The sequence below is a fragment of the Pelecanus crispus genome, chromosome 8 (genome assembly GCF_030463565.1).
Source record: "Pelecanus crispus isolate bPelCri1 chromosome 8, bPelCri1.pri, whole genome shotgun sequence".
NCBI lineage: Eukaryota > Metazoa > Chordata > Aves > Pelecaniformes > Pelecanidae > Pelecanus > Pelecanus crispus.
Genome location: NC_134650.1, coordinates 7,556,243 through 7,580,386, shown reverse-complemented (window position 1 = coordinate 7,580,386; position 24,144 = coordinate 7,556,243). Strand labels below are relative to the sequence as shown.

Below are 24,144 nucleotides of genomic sequence, written 5' to 3'. Positions count from 1 at the left end.
ATCACAAAGAGTTAAAAAACCACCCTGTAAACCTGCCTACCACTAAATTATGCACACACACAAATTAAACTTTAATATTTAATGAAATGTATACATTATCTTCCTGCTGAAGGCAGCTGTATTGCATTTTTATTTCAGATAATTTAATTTCAGTTTTATTTCAATGAACTACACCTTCCCCACAGGGCAGTTTTGCTGGCTTAGCCTCCCACACATAAATCAGGCTCCAATTTATATGGGAGGCATAGGAGGTGTTTTACAGAGCTTGGGGTTGTAGCTCTCAAAGCATGTCATTTAAATTAACTGCAGTAACTCATAAGGGCATTTTAATGGCTTAGATCTAAATTAAAATAATACCAAAGATCCGTATCAGATTGATTTTTGGGGAGGGGAAGATTAACAAAAAGAAGATTGCAGCTTTTCCATAAATGTTGTAAAGTCTGGACTTAGCTGGGGATTCACATTCTGAGAACAAGGAAGAAGCATTTGAGCTTTGGTTTAAGTTGGAGGATGAAGTCAGTAACTCAGGCAGGGACAGAGCCGAACCCGGCAGGTGTGGGACAAGGGACCTCTCACCCAGGCTGTACCCTTAATCCCACTGCTGGAAAAATATATTCCTTCACAGCTGCATCCTACTGCAAAGGTGGCACGTTTCAGCAGTAGGCAGGGAAGTTTCTACAGTCTCACACAAGCTAAAAAAACCCCAAACCCTGCAGAGTGCTCACAGCTCCCCTTGGACACAGTGGGAAGAGCACAGTGCCTCAACAAGAGCTGGGCTGCCCCGAGGAGAGTCTTCTTCACATGCACTGGGCCAAGCTCATCACACACTCAGCTTCTTATCAGCATGGGATCAGGAAGAAGAGGGCTGAAATCTTCCATGTGTGTCAGAGGCATGAGCACATGCAGTCATCCAGGAGGTCACCTCAGTATTTTTCTTATGCTGTGCCCTTTAGAAAGGGAAATCACATGCATATGGACCTTCTACATGGTTCATGAGATTAGCTCAACAGAAACACTACAGAAGGGATAAAACAAGTCTTAAAGCCTGACCAAATGTGTGCTTTCAGCTGCTGGATAAAATTCACAAGCCTGTTGAATAAGAGGGGTTGGTGAAGGAGGGGAAAAAAAAAAAAAAAAAAAGACCATTTTGTATCTGATATTTTAGCCCATGCCTATGTTTAACAGTCCGGAGGAAGAGCTGCACAGATTGAACAGTACATGAGCTGCTGCTGCGCTGGCAAAGGACTGTCTGGGAGCTGGTTAGACAGAAACCTGCTTAGATTGCCTGGGACTCATACCAAGAAAATCCCAGCCATAAAGAGCATTGCTGTTACATGGCTGCAATCCTACTCCTGCAGAGGACAGGCACAAAGTTTCAGAAGAGGCCAAAGTAGGAGAGGGAAATGAAGAGGAGCAAACCAAGTTCCAAATGTTACTTCCATTTCCTGATTTCCTATCTCCTATTCCTAAATTCCATTTCCTGATTTCCACACAGGAGGAAGCTTGCACTGATTAGAGGCACAAGCCTCTCGTGATAGCCATTCCTCCCCCCAGTATTTCATCTTGCAGCAGCTGCCAGACTGCAGATGTGGCCTTAAAGTACAAGGCTGAGTGATCAGGCAGTGTTTGAAATGCAGACACCATCCTCATCTCCATAAAGGATATGGGAATTATCTAAAAATCCACACTTGCCACTTCCACAGATCATATCTTCCCAGAAGCACCTGTCACAGGGATGATAACAAGATTAATACCCCCAGTGTTAAAGGGGGACATTGGTTCATGGGGCGGTGTCTCCCTGCTCTCTGCCTGGGCTCCCTGTCCCCACCACACACTGGGCAGGACCAGCAGCAACTCCTTGGGGAGCCGCCAAAGCAGGGGCCCTTTTTGCCTCTCCCCTCCCCTTGTTAAGGTTCTACAGAAATCCTCTCATTATATGCAGGCAAGCCACTGGTTTGTCAGCTATGCCTCTGGTTCCAAAATGTTCTCCAGCTTTTTGCTTTGTGCTGAACTGCAGCTCTTGGCATCTCCCTCAGCCCAAATGCGGCATTTCCACCTCAAATTTCCCATGCAACATTGTGATCCACTTCCAGTTATACTGATACTTTTGGGCACCAGTACCACATGAACAGCCTGGCCCCCCTACCCTCTAACCACATCCCTTAACCCTCACTCCCCTCCTTTGGTGGCCCCTTAACTTTTCTAATACAAGCAGGCTAAGCAAAGCTTCGGTCTGAAAGCAAATAGTGTAGGAGTACCCTCTCCCAAAACAGGACGGCCAGAGAATTTCTGCCAACAGAACCCTGTCTCCCATCCAGCTGCGAGCCTTAGCAGACACCACCATTATTACATGGGGTACTTGCTCCTTTACCCAGCCTGATCCCTACAGCACACTCTGCTGCCCTGGCTCTGTAGGGAGCATATGGTCCTAGTCTAGAAACACTTAGATGCTTTAAATGAGTATTTTAGAAGTACAGAGCTCTAAACAAGAGGGCCTGTGAATAGTCGCTCAGCTCTTTTCTAGATACATTGGTATCATGTTCAAGGTGAGCTTGGCACCCACACAGCAATGTCAAGATATCTAGAAAGCTGTCCTGCCTGGCTGTGATATGTTCCTTTGCATCAAAACCGTTCACAGAAGAGTATATATAAACACTCTCCCAAACAGGTGAACAGAAGTGAAGCAAGAGCATTGTCTGATATCAAATTGGCATCAGAACCAAGACTAGACTAAGCCAGGTGATCCAGACCTTATTCCCACACCCACCCCTCAGTCACCCTGTTCCCACAGTAGGTTTTAATACGACAGAGTGAAAATACTTTGTCTTATAAACACACAGTGAACTGCTGTTCCAATCTGTGTTTGTCATGCAGGCCCACCAGTGAATGTCAGCTGCAACATTTTCATCAACAGCTTTGGATCAATTGCAGAAACGACTATGGTAAGTAAAAATCACAGCACAGCTGCTCAGCTACTGGCTCAGCTTCATTGCAGCATCACCCTCATCTTTAGTGTGACCAGAAGAAAATATTGTCTCTGTGTTCCCAAGTTTACCTAAGGTTTGAGCAAATTAATGGTCAACACACAAGACTCACACTTCATGTAGTTGAAGGTCACACAGTCTCTATCTGCATCTCTACAAATACACTGTACAGGCAAAGTATAAGGGTCAGAAAAGGAAACAAATAGTTTTTTCTGAAGACGTGCCTAAGGCTTGAAGCTCAGAGACAGTTGCAGATACTTTGTGTTTAAGTGCATATAAATCCAGAAGTTTAGGTCAACACTGTAAGTGAAGGGAAACGAGCTGAACTCAAATTCAGTCTGCACCAGATTTCATATTCCCAAAGATTAAGAGAATCACTAGATGATTATTTGCTTGGAGATTATTTCTGTTAGACAATGATTTTTAGTAAAAAACTCAAACCCAATATTTGCAAGTTAAGGGTCACTTCAGACAAAATTAGTGAACATGGCTAAAGGCTGTATCTAATTGGCAAGACACTAGGAGCAGAGGATCACTAGAACAGGAGATAATTGCTCCATCTGAAAACTATTAAAGACTGGTTGTGACATAACCAGTGAACAGCAAAGGAAAACTCTGGAAGTACAGTGCCTTACATCTGTGCTAATTAAAGGTAATCCAGAAATATGGTGTTTAATTACTCTTTGGTAAATCTTTTTCTAGAAAGATGTTGCATGAAGAATGCAGGACTCCAGCTTCAGGTGTTTTGTGCATTCAGGCAGGATGTTATAGGCTTTACATATAGATCACACCCCTTGACTTGAACAAGTTACTTGTCATGCACACCATTGTCAGAGGACATCAACAGCTATATACCTGGGGTTATAAGTATCTTCTGGCACTATACCCTTCTTCTGGAAATGTTTGGGGTTGGGGGCAGTTCTGTTCCAGTAGGGGGGGGGGGGGGGGGGGGGGGGGGGGGGGGAAGCGCTGTTACTCTGTCCAAGCACAAAGAAACTGATAGCTGGATTGCAGAATTTGTCAGAGTTCATAGGCAAGAAGTGTATTCATGGATTCATTTGTATATAAAGCAAAAGAATAAGAACTAGAACCGAAATACACATCTGTTCCTAATGTACTATTTTATTGGATACCTCCTTCAGTGTTACAGGCAGCAAATACTCTGTTCCTACACAATCTAGCAGAGACGATCCACAGATTGCAAAGGAGAGGGGCAGGCCCACAAGGGATCCCTGTGCAACATACAGAGCACATTACAATGACGTGGTTTTCAATATATCTGTCTTACATTACAAGATGCATTAGACACCACAGGATCACAGTAAGCAGGATGCTCCATAAAATTAACATAGACTAGCATGAAAGAGAAAAATGCAGTTCACCTCCAAGACATGCTGCAGGGACTTGCTATCCTCTCCAGATGCCACTCATTTCATAGTCTATCTTCCATAGAAAAAAATTCCCTTGGGAACCCAAGAACACCCTCTGGGCACATTGCTTTGTCTAGAAATACCCAAGCCAGCACTGACAAGCTAGTCCAGATGTCAGGCTGACGCAGCATTGTGCACAACCTAATATAATGCGTTTCTTTGGGGACAGTGATTCTGCTTGTAAACGCTGATGAGAACACAAGCAACACAGGTACAGAAACATCTAAAAATAAGAGCCCAGCAGGTTAAAGCAGTCTTTGGGATTTGCTAACCTGGGATTTACTCTGCAGAGAAGCCAGTCTCTCCCCTCTGTTTGAGGATGCAGCTGGTCAAACAGGCAGTGTCAGCTCCCCACCATAGTTTCTGGGAAAGGCAGAAAGTCCTGTCATGAAGGGATTTTGAGACAGACCTGACTACTTTGAATTCAAACAAGTGATCAAATATCCATGGGGGGAAAAAGCTGGGGGAGGCAGAGAGAGGAGAGGCAATTCAATGTTTTACCATAAAGAAAGCAGTTGACATTGACCTGGGACCAATGATGGCAACACTCCCCCACTGCTTCACTGGCCAAAAGAAAGAGCAACATTATGGTTTAAACCTCAATCATTAGGCACCCTAAGCCTGGCCAGGTTCAGGTTCTGAGTGCTACATCATCTTATATTTGGATACTATTGCAATACTACCTGCAGGAGAAGAGTCACAAATTTTTATGGATACTACACATGTAATTAAAGAAGGCTTTAAAATATCTCCATAGTGGGGCTGCTAGTTCCTACAGAAAATACCGCTGCTGACATTTAAATTTACACTGCCTGAATCTCACAAATCAGTGTAAATTATTGGGTCACCATGCAGAGGATTAGACAAATTGGAGGTGAATGCTCACTTAAAGTTTGAGGCATCATGGAAGGTATAGGAAGAAGAGAAAATAGAACAAAACAGGCATTTGATGCCTGACTACAAACCTCAGAAGGGAGGATACTGAGTTGGGGCTGAGAGAAGGCACAGGCTTCCCAGAGTGGGCAGAAAGCTGATATTTGCCTCATAAAGGTTCACAATGAACAAGGCAAGAAATTGAGACCTGAAAACTGTTGCAAGGATAGAAAGAAGGGGGGGTGAAAAAAACCACACCAAACAAAAAAACAACACAGCAAAAAACCCCACACCAAAACACAGTCATCCACCAAACTGAATTCCCCAAAGCAGAGCTGACTTAGCATGAGTGAAATAAACTCCTTTAAGCATCCTGCAGAACTGGAGACCCAACATAAAAGCCTCTAGTGGTGCACATAATTGATTGGACATTTGTTAGATTGTGGCTCATAACTTACATCCGTCAACCACACTTGCAATCAGCTCTAAGGACCAGGGAACCTTGGATTTGGAACACATCCCTGCAAACTCAACAAGTGCTTCAAAGGGAAAGATACTACCAACTACAACAGCCAGAGGAGTCCAGACAGCCTCCTTCTGTCCCAAAGCATTACTACAATAGTGTAATCCCAACAGCAAGGGATTACAGAGAACAAATGCAAGATACATCCTCTCTATCCACTTATTTTTATTAAAAACACCAAACAACCCCCACCCCCAACCACAAGCTGTTAAATCCCTTTTTGCTCTTCAAAAGCATAAACACCTTTCCCCCCAGCCACACCTATCACAAAGCTACAAAATCTTTATTCAAAATGAAACAGAATTCAAGCACCCAGGGAACAGAGTCTTGGTTTTAAGTTAATAAACTGCACTGGTTTTGGCTTTTCTTTGTAGCATGAGACAACTGGTAGGATTATCTGAGCATTTCATCTAACAGATTTACTGCTATAACAGCAAACTTGGAATGAAGTGATGCCCTTGTTTTCTCTTCCATTAGAAGCTGCAGTTTTATGGATCTCTCACTGGCTTAGGCAGTTGGTAGCTTTTTGTATACAGTGAAGGCATATGGAGAGGAGGAATATCTTTTTATATCATCACCTAGAGTTACTAGGAGCTGGACTCAATGCTTAAGATGACACCTCCCTATCTCATGTTTTAAAAAGGACCCACAAGCAGCAAACAAGGGAGGGTAAAAGGAAGAACAACACAAAGCAGCCAGTACAGGCTCCCCTAGATACAGTCTATATATGCAAATTTATTTCTGCTGATTTCATGCCATAGTTATGCCATCTGAAAAGAACAAACCAAATGTAACCTTCCAGCCAGGCTGCAACACAGCCACAATTGGTCTCCTAGCATCTCCTAAGGGCAAGAGAAGCTGGAGGCTGCAACTGTCCAAATGTTAAATACTTGTTCAGAGACAACTGTATATGAGCTTTCCAATGAGATAACAAACCATGCAGCAAAACAGACTAAGCAATTCACTCCAGCCTCACAATCCACAGTGCAGAAGACAGCAGATATGACTGATGAAGCATATGGGTCACATTTAATACTAAGCCCACTCACCCCAAGGTCAGCAAAAGACATATCAACACACAAAGCCTGTAGCAAAGGCCAGGTTTTGAGCTCAGCTGTCTGCAGTCAGTCATTCTTAGAACCAAGAATCAGCCCCGCAGAGATGATAAGCACATAACAAGTCACACAATGCAAAATGAAAAGGTTTTCACAACATCTCACAGTTGACTGCAGTTTCAATGTTAGACCTGCAGTGTTTTAGCCATCTCTATGGTTGGAGTTTGTCATTGCACTGAATGGGCGGGGGGCAGCACAGGGGGAGGGAAAGCCATGAAATGGGACTATGCAACTCAAATACAAGGACATAGAAAACCAGGCTGAAGAACAAGACCTCACTACTAAATTACTAAGCTTGAAATTCAGGACAGCAGCTACAGCCCACCCCCAACAGCAGCAGCTCCATCCTTGGCCCAGAGGAATAGCCTTCCCCCTCCTTTTGTAGGAATGGCCTGAAAAACCTTCTGCTTTGGGTTCCAGAACAAAAAACCCACATACATTAAGCGCTAGGGTACTGCCACCACCCCTCACCACATGCCTACCTTCCTCAAGCAACAGACTTGCTCCTCAGCAGCACCTCCTCCCCTAGGCCCAGCTGTGACTTTCACACCAGGATTCACATTGGCTACAGCTGTGGCAAGGTAACAAGGTCCCTTATTAACTCTTCCAAGGTCTGCTCCTAGTGCATTTAATTTTTTTTTTTTGCAACCAGTTGGTTGTAGTTTTAAGGGCAAGCAGCCTTAAAAATGTTTGTTCATTCCCTTTCTGGAGAATGAACCTGATGTCAATCAAGTCCCTTGTGCTCTGCTGTCCAGGGGGGGATAACAGAATCCCCTCCCGAGGGATTTCCGCCTCTACCCGGTTTTGTTCCACCAGCAAAATGTAAATTTATCAAAGTGAAGTCTCTTGCCAAAACTGTTCAGTGCAGAGGCTGGTCTGACAGAACCCCTGAGTCAGAGGCTGAAATCTATTGTTTCCTGACAGCCTCCATCCCTTCTTTGCAGCACTACCTCCAGCCTGCCACCGCCTTCATCAGCTCACTCATCATCAGGTGCCAAGACTGTGGTATCTTGGGAAGGAACAGTCTGAAATGATCTTCCATTTCCTTGGCTCCTTGTGAGGCCACTAAGCAGAATTTCATTTCAGCATTATCAAATTGAACTACTTTGATCACTTCAGTTATTTTCTTCCTGCCCTGTGTTGTTTCCCCCTTGGGAGTAAAATGCCTTTATGCAAAATTGCAAAGCTCCTGAATGCCTTCACAATGCAGAGTTGCTGCTCTCCACTCCCAAGCCAGCCAGAGGAGCAGGCTGCACAAGATAATCAATGTCTGGATGTGATTGGCACACAAATGAGGAACTCAAGTGATAAGAAGGATATGGAGAAAGATATTTTTTTTGCTGAGTTTGCAGCCCCGGTAAAACCTCATTTTTTTGCTTGAAAGTTCACATCAGAAATTGGTCCATTCTGTCTATCATTTAGGAATAACTGCAGACTTCTTGGTGATGCTAATTAAGATCTCATACAACAGCATTCAGGAGAAACACTGTATACCTCCAGGCAGCCAACAAATGAGTGTTGTTCAGCTCATCACCTCTCAGCTTGACTGTAATGCCTAGGCACAAAGCTTTCAACACACAAGATCCTTTAGCTGGTACAGAACACTGCAACCCTTATCTTAGGCTACGTCACAGCCACAGATATACTTTATTTGCTCTCCATGCCTTCTGCTGGCTCCTCAGGCAGTGTCATGTCCAGTTTGCAGTCACAGTGCTTGTTTTTACATTTATACTCAAATAAGCCTAGGCACAAGAAATCTAAATGGCTGCTCAGCACCTCCAATACTACAATGCAATGCAGCTGTCTGTCATAAGGGAAAAGGCATCTGGGAGGAAACAACCATTTTCAGGGGCCAGGCCAGGACTGCAAAATAAACCCACTGAGAAGGAAGGTCTTCATAAACACACACACACAGAGGTAAAATATTAATGCCATAAAATGGCAAAGCCAGAGAATTGCATTTAGTGCATGTATTATTTTCTTTGTCTTTGCCTTTTTTATATCACAACATAAATGCTCAGGTGTCTATATTCCAAAACAGAAAAATATCTACTGCAAGCACTTGTCTCCAAAGGAGGAGCACGAAGAATAGCACCCACCAGAGTTACTCACCACACTGCTGAATATCCCCCCTGGATGGAGGTAGTGCAGTGTCTCACACCACACATCCACGACATGCTCCTGCACTGTTCCCATGTAGGGTATGAGTACAGGACACTTGGTTTCCGGAGATTAGTTAGGAGGGGCCTTCTCACAGCCATCTACTGTGATAAAATTTTCATTTGGCCCACAAGCATGTAATTAAGATCCTTCATCATGGTGACAAAGACTAGAGCAGTCATTCTGTCTATGGCCTCTTTTGCCTGCTGTGGTGGCAACATAAACCACACTACACCTCTCTTCTCTGTCCTTCCTTTCCTTTTGGCTAGTTTTGGAGCTGAAGTAGTGAATTTACTCCAGCAACAAAGCTTATCTGTGGCAACACAGGCTGTTGTAGAGAGATTGGCTCCATTTCCTCCCCCCTTCCAACACTCCATCAGGCTGAGAACACTTCTGGGCAGCTACCACTGAAGTTTCTTCCAAACATGAGTTTAATTTGTGTTGTACATGACATAAGCCCCCAACTGGAGCTGACCTGCTAGCATCCAGCTTATTTGTAGCTGAATAAGCAAAACAACCTTTTGCTTTCTACCTATTAGGTCAGTGACATTGATTTCGCCTGACTGCAATGGCTGCAGATCTTTTACACACAGAGAAGGGAGAACTGAAAGTATACAAGTTGTTTGGGGAGCTGCTGCATGCCATGGGAAGTGGAGATTCAGGGTTGCTTTTCCAGTTGCGTGATTGGCTAGTCCTGCGCTAAGACCCTGGTTCCTAGCTGTCCACAGCTATTCACATTTTCTCAAGACACATTATGCAGGACAGACAGAGATGAATAATTAAGTCAGAGGGATGCACGAGGACTTGTGAAGGTGAAATGTGGAATATCAGCAGAAGAAGAGAGTGTTGCAACTCTTTTTCATGTTCAGAGCTCTGCTCCTTTTAGCATCAAGTCCTTGGCCCATTTGCTGTTGTCACAATCATTAATGTCATTAGCAGCTCCTGTGCTCCAAGGATGCAGATGGCACCAAGTGTCCTGAAACAGATTCTTGACGATGAGCTTGGGTATGAACTTCCCCATTGAAAAACACAAAGCACCCAAGACACAGTCCTCTCCCAACCCTCCGGTGTGACTGGACTCCACAAGAGTCATGTCCTCCTGGACAAGAGGCTGTAGGTTTACAGTCAAGTGAGCATTTGAGAACAGCATCAGAAAGACTCTCCTCCACATGCACCCTTCAACTGTGGAGCTTTGTGTTCTCCAGATGGAAAGAACAGACCTGATGGCAGAGTCAGAGAGATCTCCTCAGACGTGCCAAATAGTCTCACTGAAGGAAAGGTCCTAGTGCCTGCAGCAGGTATTAGATACCTACAAGCATGTCAGACACCCTCCATTAACTGTCTCTTAATAAAAGTCTTCAAAATACATTGGTATTAGAAAGGCACCAAAGAAACCCTTAATCATGATAGCAACTATTAGTTTGGGCCAGGGCAGTGGAATTGGTTTATTATATGCTGCTCTTCAGACGCAGTCTGCCTCTAAACTTAGAAAATGTCAATTAATTTATGGACATGGAGCTTTTATCCCCCTCCTGATAGTTGGCATGTCCTCTCCCTATTTCAATTTGTTGGCTCACTTTCTTATCTGAAATTCAGCAGAAAAGCAGAATGCAGATCACTCTGGGAAGCTATTGGTCAGACAGGGAAAACAGAAACTGCCTTTAATTGTCCAGGAGAGTGTCTGAGCTTGACCTCAGCAGCCAGTCTTGGCCTGGGGAACTCAGGGGAGCTGTAAGACACACAGTTAGCAGGCAGATAAAATTTTGCATAGTGCTGGGGCACTAGCTTCAATTAAAGAAGACAGCCATCCTATAAAATCTGTAGCATTTATGCCATTTTGGCATTCCAGAGGGGAACCCAGAACACTCACTTAGGATTAGAAGAGCAGACTTCATGCACATCCCTCCCATGTTCAAATACTCTCACCAAGGGCAGTTGCTCCCATCAGTTCATCTGATTTACCCTTACATTAGTGAACACACAGGGAATATCCCTTCCATGGACTGCCTGTCTCACTGTGCCTTTTCTTTTCACAAGTCTGGAGGAACCATACCTAGTCACAATATGGGATGGTTCAACACTGAAAGGAAGTTGGCTTCAATGTCCTTTCCCCCATAATCCTCTGCAACAGCTGTCTTGCTGACACCAGCCCTTATGACCCCTGCCAATGAACATCACTTCTCCAGCCCTGGGGTTCAGACTAGAGGTCTTGACACTTCATACACAACTGATGATCGCTGTGATGGAGGGATGCAAGGATAGACAGCTGCTCATGCTACGAGATAGCTGTAAGCTACAGAGCTAAAAATAACAACAGGTCCATGAGAAAGAATGCCAAGAAGGCATGCCATAGCTTGGGAACGTAGGTCTAGACATGGTCTGGTTTTGAGAATGATTTTAGTACATGTTCCCCAGTTCTCAGGACCTTCAGCCTGCTCTGAACACTAACTGCACTTCTCTGCTCCCTGCTTACACTGCGCAGGATTACAGGGTGAACATCTTCCTGCGACAGCAGTGGAATGACCCGCGGCTGGCATACAACGAATACCCTGATGACTCTCTGGACCTGGACCCCTCTATGCTGGACTCCATCTGGAAGCCTGACTTGTTCTTTGCTAATGAGAAAGGGGCCCATTTCCATGAGATTACCACAGACAACAAGCTTCTGAGGATCTCCAGAAATGGCAATGTCCTCTACAGCATCAGGTGAGGTGACTCAATATGTACAAGGTGGGGGAGGGCAGAGCTAAACTCTCACTGTTCAAGGCTAAAATGAGAAAGTGGAGACTTTGAGCATGCCATTGGATAAAAGAAATTGAGGGGTTTTAAGTGGGAGAGCATGCAATTAACAGTGTCATAGCAACATGGTGGGAAGGGACTTCTGGAGGTCTTTCACACAACCACGTCCTGAATATTGACAACAATAGCCCAGGTTAGCTGTGGCTTTGTCTGGCCAAATTGAAATGCTCCATGGATGGAGATCCCACAACCTCTGTGAGCAGCCTGTGCCAGTATTTCATCCTCCTTTTAGGGCAGATTCCTTCACACAAAAATCACTGAAAAGTAAAACACATCCTTATTTCCCTGACCAACATTGTTTCAAATTTTTTTGAGTTAAATACAGCTACACAAGCTAAAAGAAAGAAAAAGGTCATTAACCAGCTCCCTCATCTGGACCTTTATATCCAGCATTAACCTGTGCTTAAGAGCAGTGAGGTATATGGTTCACTGTTTGCATGTCTAAGCACATCCTTGTGGGAGCAGAGCAATGTGCTGTAAGTGAAGATGTCTTTCTCCAGCCACCCCAAGAAGAAGAGGTTCGCAAAATTGTGGAATCCTTCTGAGCTTCAAGTCCTAATTTTGCATTAGTAGCTTCCCTTAAAAAGAAAGCATGCAAAATACCATTATTTTCCTTCATGTTTAAATAAGAAGATGCCCATCCAAAAGGACTGGGCAGCGTGGCAGTGCTCTATCACACACCAATGAAGAGCTTGAGACAGAGACAAATTTTCCTGTGCCTCATGCCCTCTTCCAGAAGTCAGGATCTTGGAGAAGGATGGTGCTTTTGAAAGGCATGGAGACTGCACACCATAAGCTGGGTTGCCTCTGGGACAGCAGAGACCACTGCATAGCTGGGGGTTCTTCCACACCCCCAGCAGCTCTGTCCTCAAGAGCTGCTAAGACACAACTATGCCTGGGAAATTTATTTTCAGAAATAGGTTTATTTGCAGAAGGGAAAGAAAAAAATTGAGTGATGGGAAATGCCTTCTTACATCAGTAGTTGAATCCATGTTGGAGCAGAAGGATGTGGGTCCTTCAGCCAGATGGTTGCCACTCACTACTGCTTCTACAACAGGCAGAAAAGTAATAACCAGGAAGGTGTTAGCTAAAGCATATTGAGATCAAGGGTTGGTCTGGGAAGGAATCTGGCTCATCTCTACCTTTCTCAGTCTGAGGACTTCTGCTCCTCACTAGTAGATTCCTTAAGATCCGTCATGTAAAATTACTGGAGATATTATACTAACACAAGCCTAAAACCAGCTGTACTACATGAAGACTGGTAGAAGACCATGAAAAACTGTTTTGAAAGCTGCAGCATTTCCTGACAAAAAATTAGGGAAACTTCTAAGTAGAGCTCCATGTCTTTGTCTCAGCATAACTCTTCCCATTTATCCCCTTATCGCTAGATCTGAGAATCCATCAGTGAAGCTGAACTAATTGCGCTGAATTTCCCACAAGAAATCAATCCAATCCCCCACCTTCAATTCACTTCCAACCCCATCGACTCCTTATTTTAAACCAATAAAATTAAGATCAAATTTCATGAGCTTAAAGAGGGAAAGTTTAACACTATCTTGAAGACTTTTTCACCTCATGTATAATGTAAATTTGCCTAAGGTACGCACACCCCATCTCACACTGCAGCTCCCAGTGGCAGCCATGGGGAAGAAAAAGCAGCATGGAGCTGTAAAATGGAAAATAAAGAGCTTAACTCTGCAACGTAGACAGCCTCCATCAAACATCAAGGTGGTTCCAGTCCAAAGACCAGATCCCTGATGGCCAAAACAGTAAGAGAATTGTCATGCATGTTGGCTGAATGTGGAAACCTCACATTTCTTAATTTCTAAAAACAGGCAGGTAGTAAAACTGCCGCCAGCAACTTGGCAGTGAGTGTGGCACAGAGTCCTGTTCCAGGTGGGTTTGCAGGAGCACAGAGGGGAAATTATGGGTCAACTCCAGCCCTGGGGTTGCTCTGCAAAACAGAGCAATGACTTAGCAGGGGACTTGGAGCAATGTGACTGAGCTGATCACTGTTTTCAAGGCAAAAACTTGAAAACACTTCAGTTCTTGTTTTAAAAAAAAAGAATTTTCCTATATTGCTCATCTCCAAATGAAAATATAGGTTTCTTCTTAAGTACATTTTCCTGTGAAAACCAAAAAGAAAGAGGACATTCGTGATGGAAGAGCACAATGTAAATAGTTTCCAAAGGGAGAAATAATCTCCCTTTTAAAAAAAAACATTTCCATCTAAAGTGCTCTGCTTTTCTCTAACTGGTTCTTTGTTACTACTATTTGCAATAGTCCAGCTCTAGTCAAGGCACTTACAAGAAGGTAGACTTTGTCCCATGGACCCAAAACTCAGCATGCTCAGCACTGGGTTCACCCAAAATCACCATCGAGGATTTCACTCTCTGATCCCTTTTCAGCACACACTTGTCCGGCATGTGCTCAGCATCTCACGACCTAGTTGCAGCCACAGTCACCCCTGTTTCACATCTGGCAGATATTTACAGTAAGTTCTTCTCAAGGAGTTTGTCTGAAGATCTAATTGAAGGCTTATCTCTCCGATTGATCAGAGATAGGAGTCCCCTGTCAGAGGTGCGATGAGAAAAACAAAGTCAGCAAAGGCTAGTGGTGACTCTCTTCTACTAAGGTGTTTGTTTAAATACAGAAAATGCAGTTGCTTTCCTAAAAAGGAAACTTGAACAGGTCGATTTTTTCTACTGTCACATCTGTCCCAACGTGCCTCTAAACTCAAGCAGAGAATTTCTTCCAACATAAGGATTTAAGTTAACTATCTTTCCCTCCTACTAAGTTTCTTGTAGGTCTGATTATAGAAAAATTCAATTCCTGTCCCCTAGGAAATTCTGCTATTTCTACATCAAGGCAAAAAGCTTAAAAATCTAAACACTTCAGGGAACAACATGTTCATCATTATCAAACCAAATAACACAACTCTAACTCTCTGAATCAAATCATTTAATAACAGCTTCTTGAACTGTCCTGGTTTCGGCTGGGATAGAGTTAATTTTCTTCCTAGTAGCAGGCATAGTGCTGTGTTTTGGATTTAGTAGAAGAATGTTGATAACACGCTGATGTTTTAGTTGTTGCTGAGTACTGCTTATGCTAGTCAAGGACTTTTTCAGCTTCCCATGCTCTGCCAGGCGCACAAGAAACTGGGAGGGGGCACAGCCAGAATAGTTGATCCAAACTGACCAAAGGGCTACTCCATACCATATGACGTCATGCTCAGTATAGAAACTGGGGGGGGGTGGCCAGGGAGCAGCGATCGCTGCTCGGGAACTGTCTGGGTATCGGTCGGCGGGTGGTGAGCAATTGCATTGTGCATCACTTGCTTCGTGTATCATTATTATTATTATCATTATTATACTATTACTATTAGCATTACTATTTTACTTTATTTCAATTATTAAACTGTTCTTATCTCAACCCAGGAGTGTTTCTCACTCTTACTCCTCCGATTCTCTCCCCCATCCCATCGGGGTAGGGGGAGTGAGCGAGCGGCTGCGCGGTGCTTAGTTGCTGGCTGGGGCTAAACCACGACAAACCAAACAAACATTTTGAGCATAGATCCTGGTATAGGGCAGCACAGCAATAGACCACAGAAAATACAGCCTGCACCTAGTGGAAAACAGAGCTTGAGAGACAAAAGTAGAGGTCTCAAGAGGCACAGCAGGAGTTCAGGAAGATACAGAGATTCATGCTGACTTACCACAGGGCATTTTCCCTGCGGAAGTCTCTCTTTTCCCCCATAGCAATGTGTGATCTTGACCAAACTTCTTTTTTTTTCTTCACACAGAAATGTTCTGTTCAAAGATTTCCAAACAGTCCCACTCTCTAGAAACGTGTCTGGGGGGTCCAGAGGATGAGTTTGGGCTTGCTGCTAGTCCAGACTGTTGTGAACCTGAGGCAAGAAATGGAGACAGAAGCAGCAAAACTGTTTGGTGTGGGAACCCTTTGTTCTGCAAAGTCCAAAACAGCATTGCAATGAAACACCATCTGCAGCAGGCTACTCTGCTGGGAATTATATCACAGACCCAAATGCTCAGCATTTCTGATGCTTTCCAACACCACATGAGAAAACACAGGCAGGGAAGAGGTGAATGATCAGTCATTCCCCCAGTACATCAGTGTGTCTTGGGCAAGGTGCCAGCCTGTTTGCAACATCAGGTGTCCAAGAGGGTTCACCCCCCCATTGGTACCACAAACTGTTTGGCATTCCCCTGTGCTGTCTTCTCTCCTCAGGATCACGCTGACTCTGGCCTGCCCCATGGACCTGAAGAACTTCCCCATGGATGTACAGACATGCATCATGCAGTTAGAAAGCTGTGAGTCCTGCACACATCTCTGTCTCGGAGAGGAGACAACGTGTTTTCCCTCTCCCTCTCCCCTGCCATCTCTCTCCCCAGCTGCAACCCATTCCCAGTTCAGCCTTCACTGGAGGCTTGCTTAAGAACCACATGCTCAGGATTTTCCATTCATTCAGCATGTGACATTTCCTAGAGAAGCCAAACCTTAAAAGACCCCACGAGAGGAGCCCTGGCTTGCTTGTATTTACATTGGCCTTTCACTTTGGAGGAGAAAGATGAAAGTGCTTTCAGCTGCAAACGTGATTTTTTCTCTCTGGATGAACATTTGCCCCTTGTACATGTTGTTTATCCCAAAGGAGGGAAAGACGATGAACGACTTCATTCAGAGAAAGAGGTCAAGTTTGAAAAAATAGCAAACAGCTCAACAAGCCAAATTCAAGAAAAAATGTCATCTATTGCAGACAATTCATTGCACACCACCACAGCTCCGTGCAGGTTATTATCCTAGCTTTTTACCATATGCATAAGCAGTTCTGCCTCAACCCAAATCCCATTCATTACAGCATTGCCAAGGAAGGCCAGGATAAATCCCTGCCTCTAAGCATAGCTCTCTACTACAAATCTCTCCCTTTCCAGAACAGTACTTAATATGTTTCACATGGTATTTTTCCCCTGCTCTCAACAGTTGGCTACACAATGAATGATCTCATCTTTGAATGGCAAGAAAAAGGAGCCGTGCAAGTTGCTGATGGGCTGACTTTGCCTCAGTTTATCCTCAAAGAAGAAAAAGACTTGAGATACTGCACAAAGCACTACAACACAGGTCAGTGCTGTTTACTCTTAGCTGCTGTGTTCGTTAGAGAGGAATTCAGGACTGTGCATTTGCCAGAATCTCTTGCTGTGTCTGATGGCACTCTGGTGATACAAGCCTTGTCCTACACAGCTAGGGACAACACATATATAAATACACATAGATATGTTGCCAGAAAACATACACATATATAGCAAATAAAAAGCTAATAGGCACAAGTGTGTGGAACCCTCTTGTCCCCAGTAACATCTGCATTTGCTCAAGGGTGTTTGGTCTGTACCTTATCTCCGAACATCTTTTTTTATCTTTGATGCAAGGGAGCAGGTGAAATTTAAGTGACAAAGAACATACTGCCAAGAGCTTTCTTTGCTATGTTGATGTTGTACATTCATATTTCAGAACTGAGCAACAGCTGTTAATTTCCTCCTCCAACAAGACTCTGGTTCTAGGCAATGCAAGGAAAGTCCCCAGACAATAGCTGAAAACAGGAGGCTCACAGTGCCTTATCAGTAATCTTCCACATATTTCCTGTCATTCTCAGGCAAGTTCACCTGTATAGAAGCTCGTTTCCACCTGGAGCGGCAGATGGGCTATTACTTGATCCAGATGTACATCCCCAGCCTCCTTATTGTCATTCTGTCCTGGATCTCCTTCTGGATCAATATGGATGCTGCGCCTGCTCGTGTTGGCCTGGGGATCACCACAGTGCTCACTATGACCACACAGAGCTCTGGTTCCCGAGCATCACTGCCCAAGGTAAGGAACACACTTATCTTCACAGAGCATCAAAATGTGCACTTTCTGGGGACAGCACATAAGCAAGTCACCACACAGATCCTCCTGCTCAACACAAGAGACATTCTGCTGCCATTGCACTATTCTAGTTTAAGGGCAAGCAGAACAAATTCCAGTCCCTTCCTGCAAAGATTTTAGCAGACTTGCTATGACTAGCAGAAAAACTTCCCCAAGATCCACCACAGCTCCCAGTAGCCAGGAGCTCTGTACCTTGCAAACCCCTGCAACAGCCACACTTGGATATGCAGTCTACATTCTATCTTTTTACTCACTTGATCATCATACTTTTATAATAGTACTGAATTTCCCTGTTATGAAGTGCTTCTGGTGTGATCAAACTGGATTACTCTTTTCCTTGCATATGAACCATCACAATCAAGACCTGGATAAATTAAAAACTGTGGAATTATTGCTACTTAAGAACCCAGGAGCACTTCAGTGGTTTGATAATATATTTGTGTTAAATGAGCTAGATTTTGGTATCCCAAAGCAGATGTCAGCCATATCATGGTTTGATCAACTCCTTCCAAAGACCTTGGGAGTAACACATAAAATAGCAAGCAAAAAGGCATTTGGGTGAAGAAGCCGTCCCCATCTCAGTCTCTCTCTCTGACTCCTAGGTGTCCTATGTGAAGGCCATAGACATCTGGATGGCCGTGTGCTTGCTGTTTGTGTTCTCCGCACTTCTAGAGTACGCTGCCGTCAATTTCGTGTCTCGGCAGCACAAAGAGCTGCTCAGGTTCAGAAGGAAGAGGAGGCATCATAAGGTAATACATAAAGCGTGAAGGACACAGCTGGAATCTGTCCCAGCAGAACATCACTACATGGTCAACTGAACCGAGCCACTAGCTCCCAGGGAAGTCCTCAGTATATGCTCAGATGTTAAGGAGGGTCACACATCAAAAAGCAGGGCTAACTCAATGAATTGTGCCTCTTCTAATAGTCTGCTGACCCCAGGAGTCTAGCAAGCTGGGTTTTGTTAGCTAGCCAAATGCTCTAAGCCAAAAGGGTTGACCTCAACAGAACAATTTCCACACAGCAATGTTCTGGTCTGAGTTCTCTTCAGAAGACACAGCAAGGGCCGGGGGGAGGCAGGCAGGGAGGTGGGAGGGATGTCTATCAGAGAACAGCATCCCCCCAACAAGGCAGCCTACATTAGCCCAGAGGTAAGTGACACCTCTTTTGTCTCTGTCATCTCTGTGTTCAAAAGCATCTGCTGCTCAGACTGACTGCAAATTCCTCTTGGAAGGAAAGAGCATTATTCTCAGCCTTAGCCTCGCTCCATGCTTACTCGCCATGACTGATGCCAACCCAAGCATGCATGCGTCACATAGACACGCATCTCCTGCAGCCTGGACCCTACTAGTTTTTAGGCTGAGGTACCACAGCAAAAATTTCACCTCACAGGAGGCACTAGAAAGAAACATAAAGATGACTGTGATCACAAGACCAAAGGCACTTAAAAATTGTCCTTAATTAACTAGTAGAATCAGGTAGATGGTATCAAATGTTCAGCACCAGGCCTGAGAGGTTGCCCTCAAGCTAGCATTAAAAAAACAGTAAATTTGCTAAGGAAAAAAAAAAACCAACATAGAAAATTTTACTGATGGGAATCTCAAGAGAACCCCTAGGAAACCACCAAGGTCTGCCTAAAATATTCCTCATTGGTGTGTTTCTACCCTCTATTTTAAAGAGCACTCTATGATCCATCCCATCCAGAGACCCCCCCATTCCATTGCTTCACTGTCTCAGACATTAAAAGTCTTTCCCAGGGTCTAACCTGTCCTACAGCAGTTCACAGTGTGTGCTTGGAGAGCTGCCACCATTCCAGGAGGGAGTGGGGGCTAAGGAGCAGGAATCCCTGTCTTTTTGTAGATTTGCCTCTCTCTGCTTCAGTTGTCCTATGTGCAAAACAGGAGATAATTGTTCACTTGTCCCCAGCCCAGTCAGGACCAGGGATGAAAAGTGTTGGACAAATGCAAGGGAAAAAAAGTAACAAATGAGACCATCAGCACCCATCGATTTTGTCTGGCCAGAGCAAGACCCTGACATCTTAAAATCAGCTGAGGCAGTTTTGGTTCAGAAGATGCAGCCTGTTTTATTAAGCCAAAGCTAAACACACCTAACCTGAGTGCCTCATAGTACTTTTATCTCTTCATCTAGATTCGGACAGCCTGTCTCTGTATCCGTGCTGTTGTATGCAGATTGCCCTGTTGATAAAACAATAAGGAGAAAAAAGCCACTAATATACAGAAGAGTTTAAAAGATATTTGCCAGAGATGTTCCATTGAACACAAGGCTGCTATTACAATCCCTGCCCAATCTCACAGCAATTTAATTACAACAAAGCATAAACAAACACACTTGCAAAAGCAAAATGAACAAGGTTTGCAGGCTCATCAGAAAACTAGGAGCTGACTGCAAATATGCAAATGGATTAGTGCAGCTGGCAAAGAATCTAACTGCTCTGTCCTGATGTCCTGACTTGTCTGGGTAGCTCTGCCTGGTTTATGTATGACATGCCAGGCTAAGAACAAGTGAGATGTTGCAGTGGTCCATGCTGGTGGAGGCAGCTGGGGAGAGGACCAGCCCATGCCCACATTTATTAGGTCTGCACAAATCAAAACCTACTAGCCATTCTTCACAGCTCAATGCGCCAGACAATGTGCCACGGTCTGGCATTAATACAAGTGAATCCAGAAAAATCTGTTTCTTACTTTCCTCCGAGTTAGATACGAGATGCTAGCTTATTCTCATCATTAAGAGTCTTTCTTCCTCTGTAAAAAGTAAAAATCAAATCAATAAATATCTGTTGCCGGGTTTCAATTGGCCCTTTCTATTTCTGAGCCACCTCTTACCTCCTTCCCTCTGGAAGATGGGGGAGGACTAGACTAGAAGGATCAACTAGACAGCTCGCTCTGAACCCATTACTCTCTCTGTATTTACTGAGGTCCTGGTCATGGGGAGATGTAGGGACTGTGATGGCTAGGGAGAGTTACTGTCCCTTCGAGGTATGGACCAGTCTGGTCAATGTGACACCATCATCAGACCCACTTGGAGTGTATTTGGAGACCCAGGCCAAGGAAGCCAGCCCAGTGTGGCTGGTGATGCCTTTGCCCTTCTCCTTTGATATGGCACCTTGAAAAAGGCACCATTAGCTTCTCTCTCCTGGGTACGGCACTCAAACAAAACAAATCAGCCACAGTAAACAGCCAGTGGCCCCTCGGTAATAAGGAAAGAAAAGAAATTCAGTAAATTAGGGAATTAAGTGATTCGGGTTAAACCAGACATGTGTCAGCACATATGTGATTGTGCAACCAGAGAAGAGCAGAGGCAGTTGTACCTGAACCCCCATAATAGAGATGTGATGAGAAGCTCTATAAGCTCTGAGCGTCGCAGGAAGCCAGGCCTTTGCAGCCCATGTACACACTACTGGCTGCACCAAGGAGTCCAGTTAAGGAAAGGGGGACAAGTTAGGGATGAGAGTGAACATTTGCAAAACTCTCCCTGACGCACTGGAGCTGAGGGATGCCAATCCCCGCACAGCCTGGGGCGTCTGCGTCGCCCCGTGCCACCTGCCAGCAGGCGCTGGAGGGTCAGAAGTGGCCCCTGCTGCCTGCACCCCTCCAGGTCCCCACCCACCCTCATCGCCAGTGCCTCATCTGCAGTGCAGGTTCTGCCTGCCTGAAGAGTAGAGCTCCTGCATCACCTATCATCAGAAAATCAGCCTTTTAACAGAAAAAATCTCTCCAAGAGAGCCAAGAGAAGAGTTTCTGTGAACCTTGACTCCTAGCTCACTAAGAGTGTCTTACTAGATGTTCAGTACCTGGACTCACTCAGGTGAGAACAGCTGGGTCCTAATTTTTGGTGCCTCAGTTTCCCCGACCAGAGCACTGCCTCCTAGCAGAGACATTATTAGGAGGCAAAGACATTGAAGGATTTTCAAGGCTCAGATGCCAGGAACCAGAGATACACCAAGGGGACACAATCAGAGCAGGGGAGAATTCTCCAAAGGCCTGCAAATTTGTCTTAGCCAGGACTCTGAAACAAATGAGCCTGCTGGTAGGTAACACAACTCACCAGTTTGCCACCCTCTCAAAAAAAAAAAAAAAAAAAAAAAAAAGAAGGCATGATTTTATTTGGGTTGTTTTGCTTTGCTCAGATATGCCAGCGTGCTCTTCCTTCTGCTCTTCCACCCAGACCCCGGCACAGTGCCTCCATCCCACGCAGCTACCTGCTCGATACAGGGGCCATCCAGAAAAGGCACTCTGCAAAGAAGAGAGGAAGGGGCAGCAGGGCACATCGGGCAGGCGGGCTATGAGGGAGGGGGTCAGTTTGGGGGACACAGGTCAGTGTTGGCGGGGACAGCATGGATCAGCCTCCATGACAGATAATTAGCGCCATTGGTCTAACAATTAGCCTCGGTGACCTGTAGTCAAGAGACTTGGGTTTCTGACCCTGCCTCTGCAACTCACTGGTTGTATTACTTGGGCCAAACTTGGTTCTTCCTGTGATTATATTCCCGTGTTTGATAAAATAGGACTAAATTGTCCTGAGAAGCCTGCAAGGCCTCCACCAAAAAACATCAATAGCATTTGCCTTTAGACTGGAAAATAAATTCTTTTTCTTGCTCAGTAATTGGAATTAGCACAAAGAGCCGTGTCTTACCGTTGACCTGCAGAAGGGCAATTCTGTTCCTCACCTAAAAGGTGGCTTGTGGGGAGGGGCTGTGGGGCTCGGGGGTCCTGTGGGCAGGCGAGCTGAGGGCTGGTTGCACGCTGCCTGCAGAGGTCTTTTCCTGGACAGGTCTTGGCGCCTGCGCATCCATGTAACTCTGTAGGAAGTCTCGCGCCGCGGCTTCGACTACCTGAGTTACATGGAGCCCACTCCTTCTGGGCGAGCTGATGCAGCACAGGCAAAGCAAAGAAGGTGCTGACAGGGGCGGGGGGAGAGGCAGAAGCAAAACAGGGGATGCAATTGGAAAAATGAATGCAGTACCACAAACTGTTCAAGTATGTCAAAGACACCAGTGGGGTGGAAGTCAGTCCTGTTCTCCATGGGGTGCCTGGATCCCCTGATTTGCATCTGTGCAACACGCAGCTGGCACCCCTCTATAAGGCTGATCTCCCAAGAGCAGAGGGTTTGTCCAAGGGCGCTGAAGTCAGGGCACGATGGAGGTGTCTTTCCCCTGGAGAGCAGGAAGCTGTCAGTGGAGAGCCTTATAGCGAGGGTGCACTGTCTATATCTCATTTTAAGTAGAGTCCCATGCTGAATCTGTTTCAGGAGGATGAAGCTGGTGAAGGCAGGTTCAACTTCACCGCCTACGGGATGGGACCCGCTTGCCTACAAGCCAAGGATGGCATCTCTGTCAAGGGCGCCAACAACAACAACACAGCCAACCCGGTCCCCCCGCCATCCCGCTCCCCCGAGGAGATGCGAAAGCTCTTCATTCAGCGAGCCAAGAAGATCGACAAGATCTCGCGCATCGGCTTCCCTATGGCATTCCTCATCTTCAACATTTTCTACTGGATCATCTACAAGATCGTCCGCAGAGAGGATGTGCACAACCAGTGAGGGAAGGGGAGCAGCTGGGAGGGAGTGAGCAATCCTTTATATATGTGCAATAGCAATGCAGCAATGCATGAATTTAAGAATGTGGCAATATCTACTAAAAAAAAAAAAAAGGGGGAGGGGGGCTGGGAGGGACTTTTAATCATGTGAACTGAGGAAATCTGGTACAGGGAGGAGGAAAAAAACTCTTGATCTGGGGATTGCAGGGTGGGTGTTAGTTTTAAGGCATAGGAAGGTTTGGATTGCTCCAGCTGCAATCCAAGCAGTGTAATATATTAATATATATTCATGCTTAATTGTAATGCAAAAAGAAAACAATCAAAAAAGATAAACAAAAAAATCCTTTTTTTAGCCTATTAACAGCTTAGATTCTCAAGTCACTGGAATGATTCATAATTCCATGTGCAGAAACGACCACAATTATGCTTTATCTGACTTTTGCTATAGAAAGGCCATACCAGTCAAGCATGTAGGGAAAAAAAGCCCTAACAAAAGGGGAAAAAAAACCCAAGAAAATCATTCTATGCTTCTCTAGGTTTTGCACTTTGAAAACTGGATAGACAGGGAAACTTAAGAAAGAGGCTGCGGGTTGTTTATTTTATGTATTTACTTATTTTAGTCACGGGTTTGCTGATCAAACACTTTGTGACTTTTGGATAGAGGAAAGCAAATATATTATCTCTCTCTCATCCCCATCAGAGAGCATCCAATGGGAAACCCTAGAAGGACATCAGGGCCTTCATCAGAAACCGCAGGTACCTTCTGTCCTT

General features: G+C 44.9%; 1 protein-coding gene across 2 annotated transcripts in view; it reads left to right on the top strand.

The window, feature by feature from the left end:
• Positions 1-23,377, top strand: part of GLRA1 (glycine receptor alpha 1) — a 41,475-nt gene extending 18,098 nt beyond the window's left edge. The window contains exons 3-9 of one of the 2 annotated variants that reach the window (XM_075715133.1): positions 2,875-2,942; positions 11,568-11,791; positions 16,133-16,215; positions 16,883-17,020; positions 17,550-17,764; positions 18,424-18,570; positions 23,063-23,377. In XM_075715133.1, coding sequence (XP_075571248.1) covers positions 2,875-2,942; positions 11,568-11,791; positions 16,133-16,215; positions 16,883-17,020; positions 17,550-17,764; positions 18,424-18,570; positions 23,063-23,377 — 1,190 coding nt within the window. The remainder of the gene's footprint in view (positions 1-2,874; positions 2,943-11,567; positions 11,792-16,132; positions 16,216-16,882; positions 17,021-17,549; positions 17,765-18,423; positions 18,571-23,062) is intronic. The other variant, XM_075715134.1, reaches the window with a different exon arrangement.
• Positions 23,378-24,144: the final 767 nt, after the last annotated feature.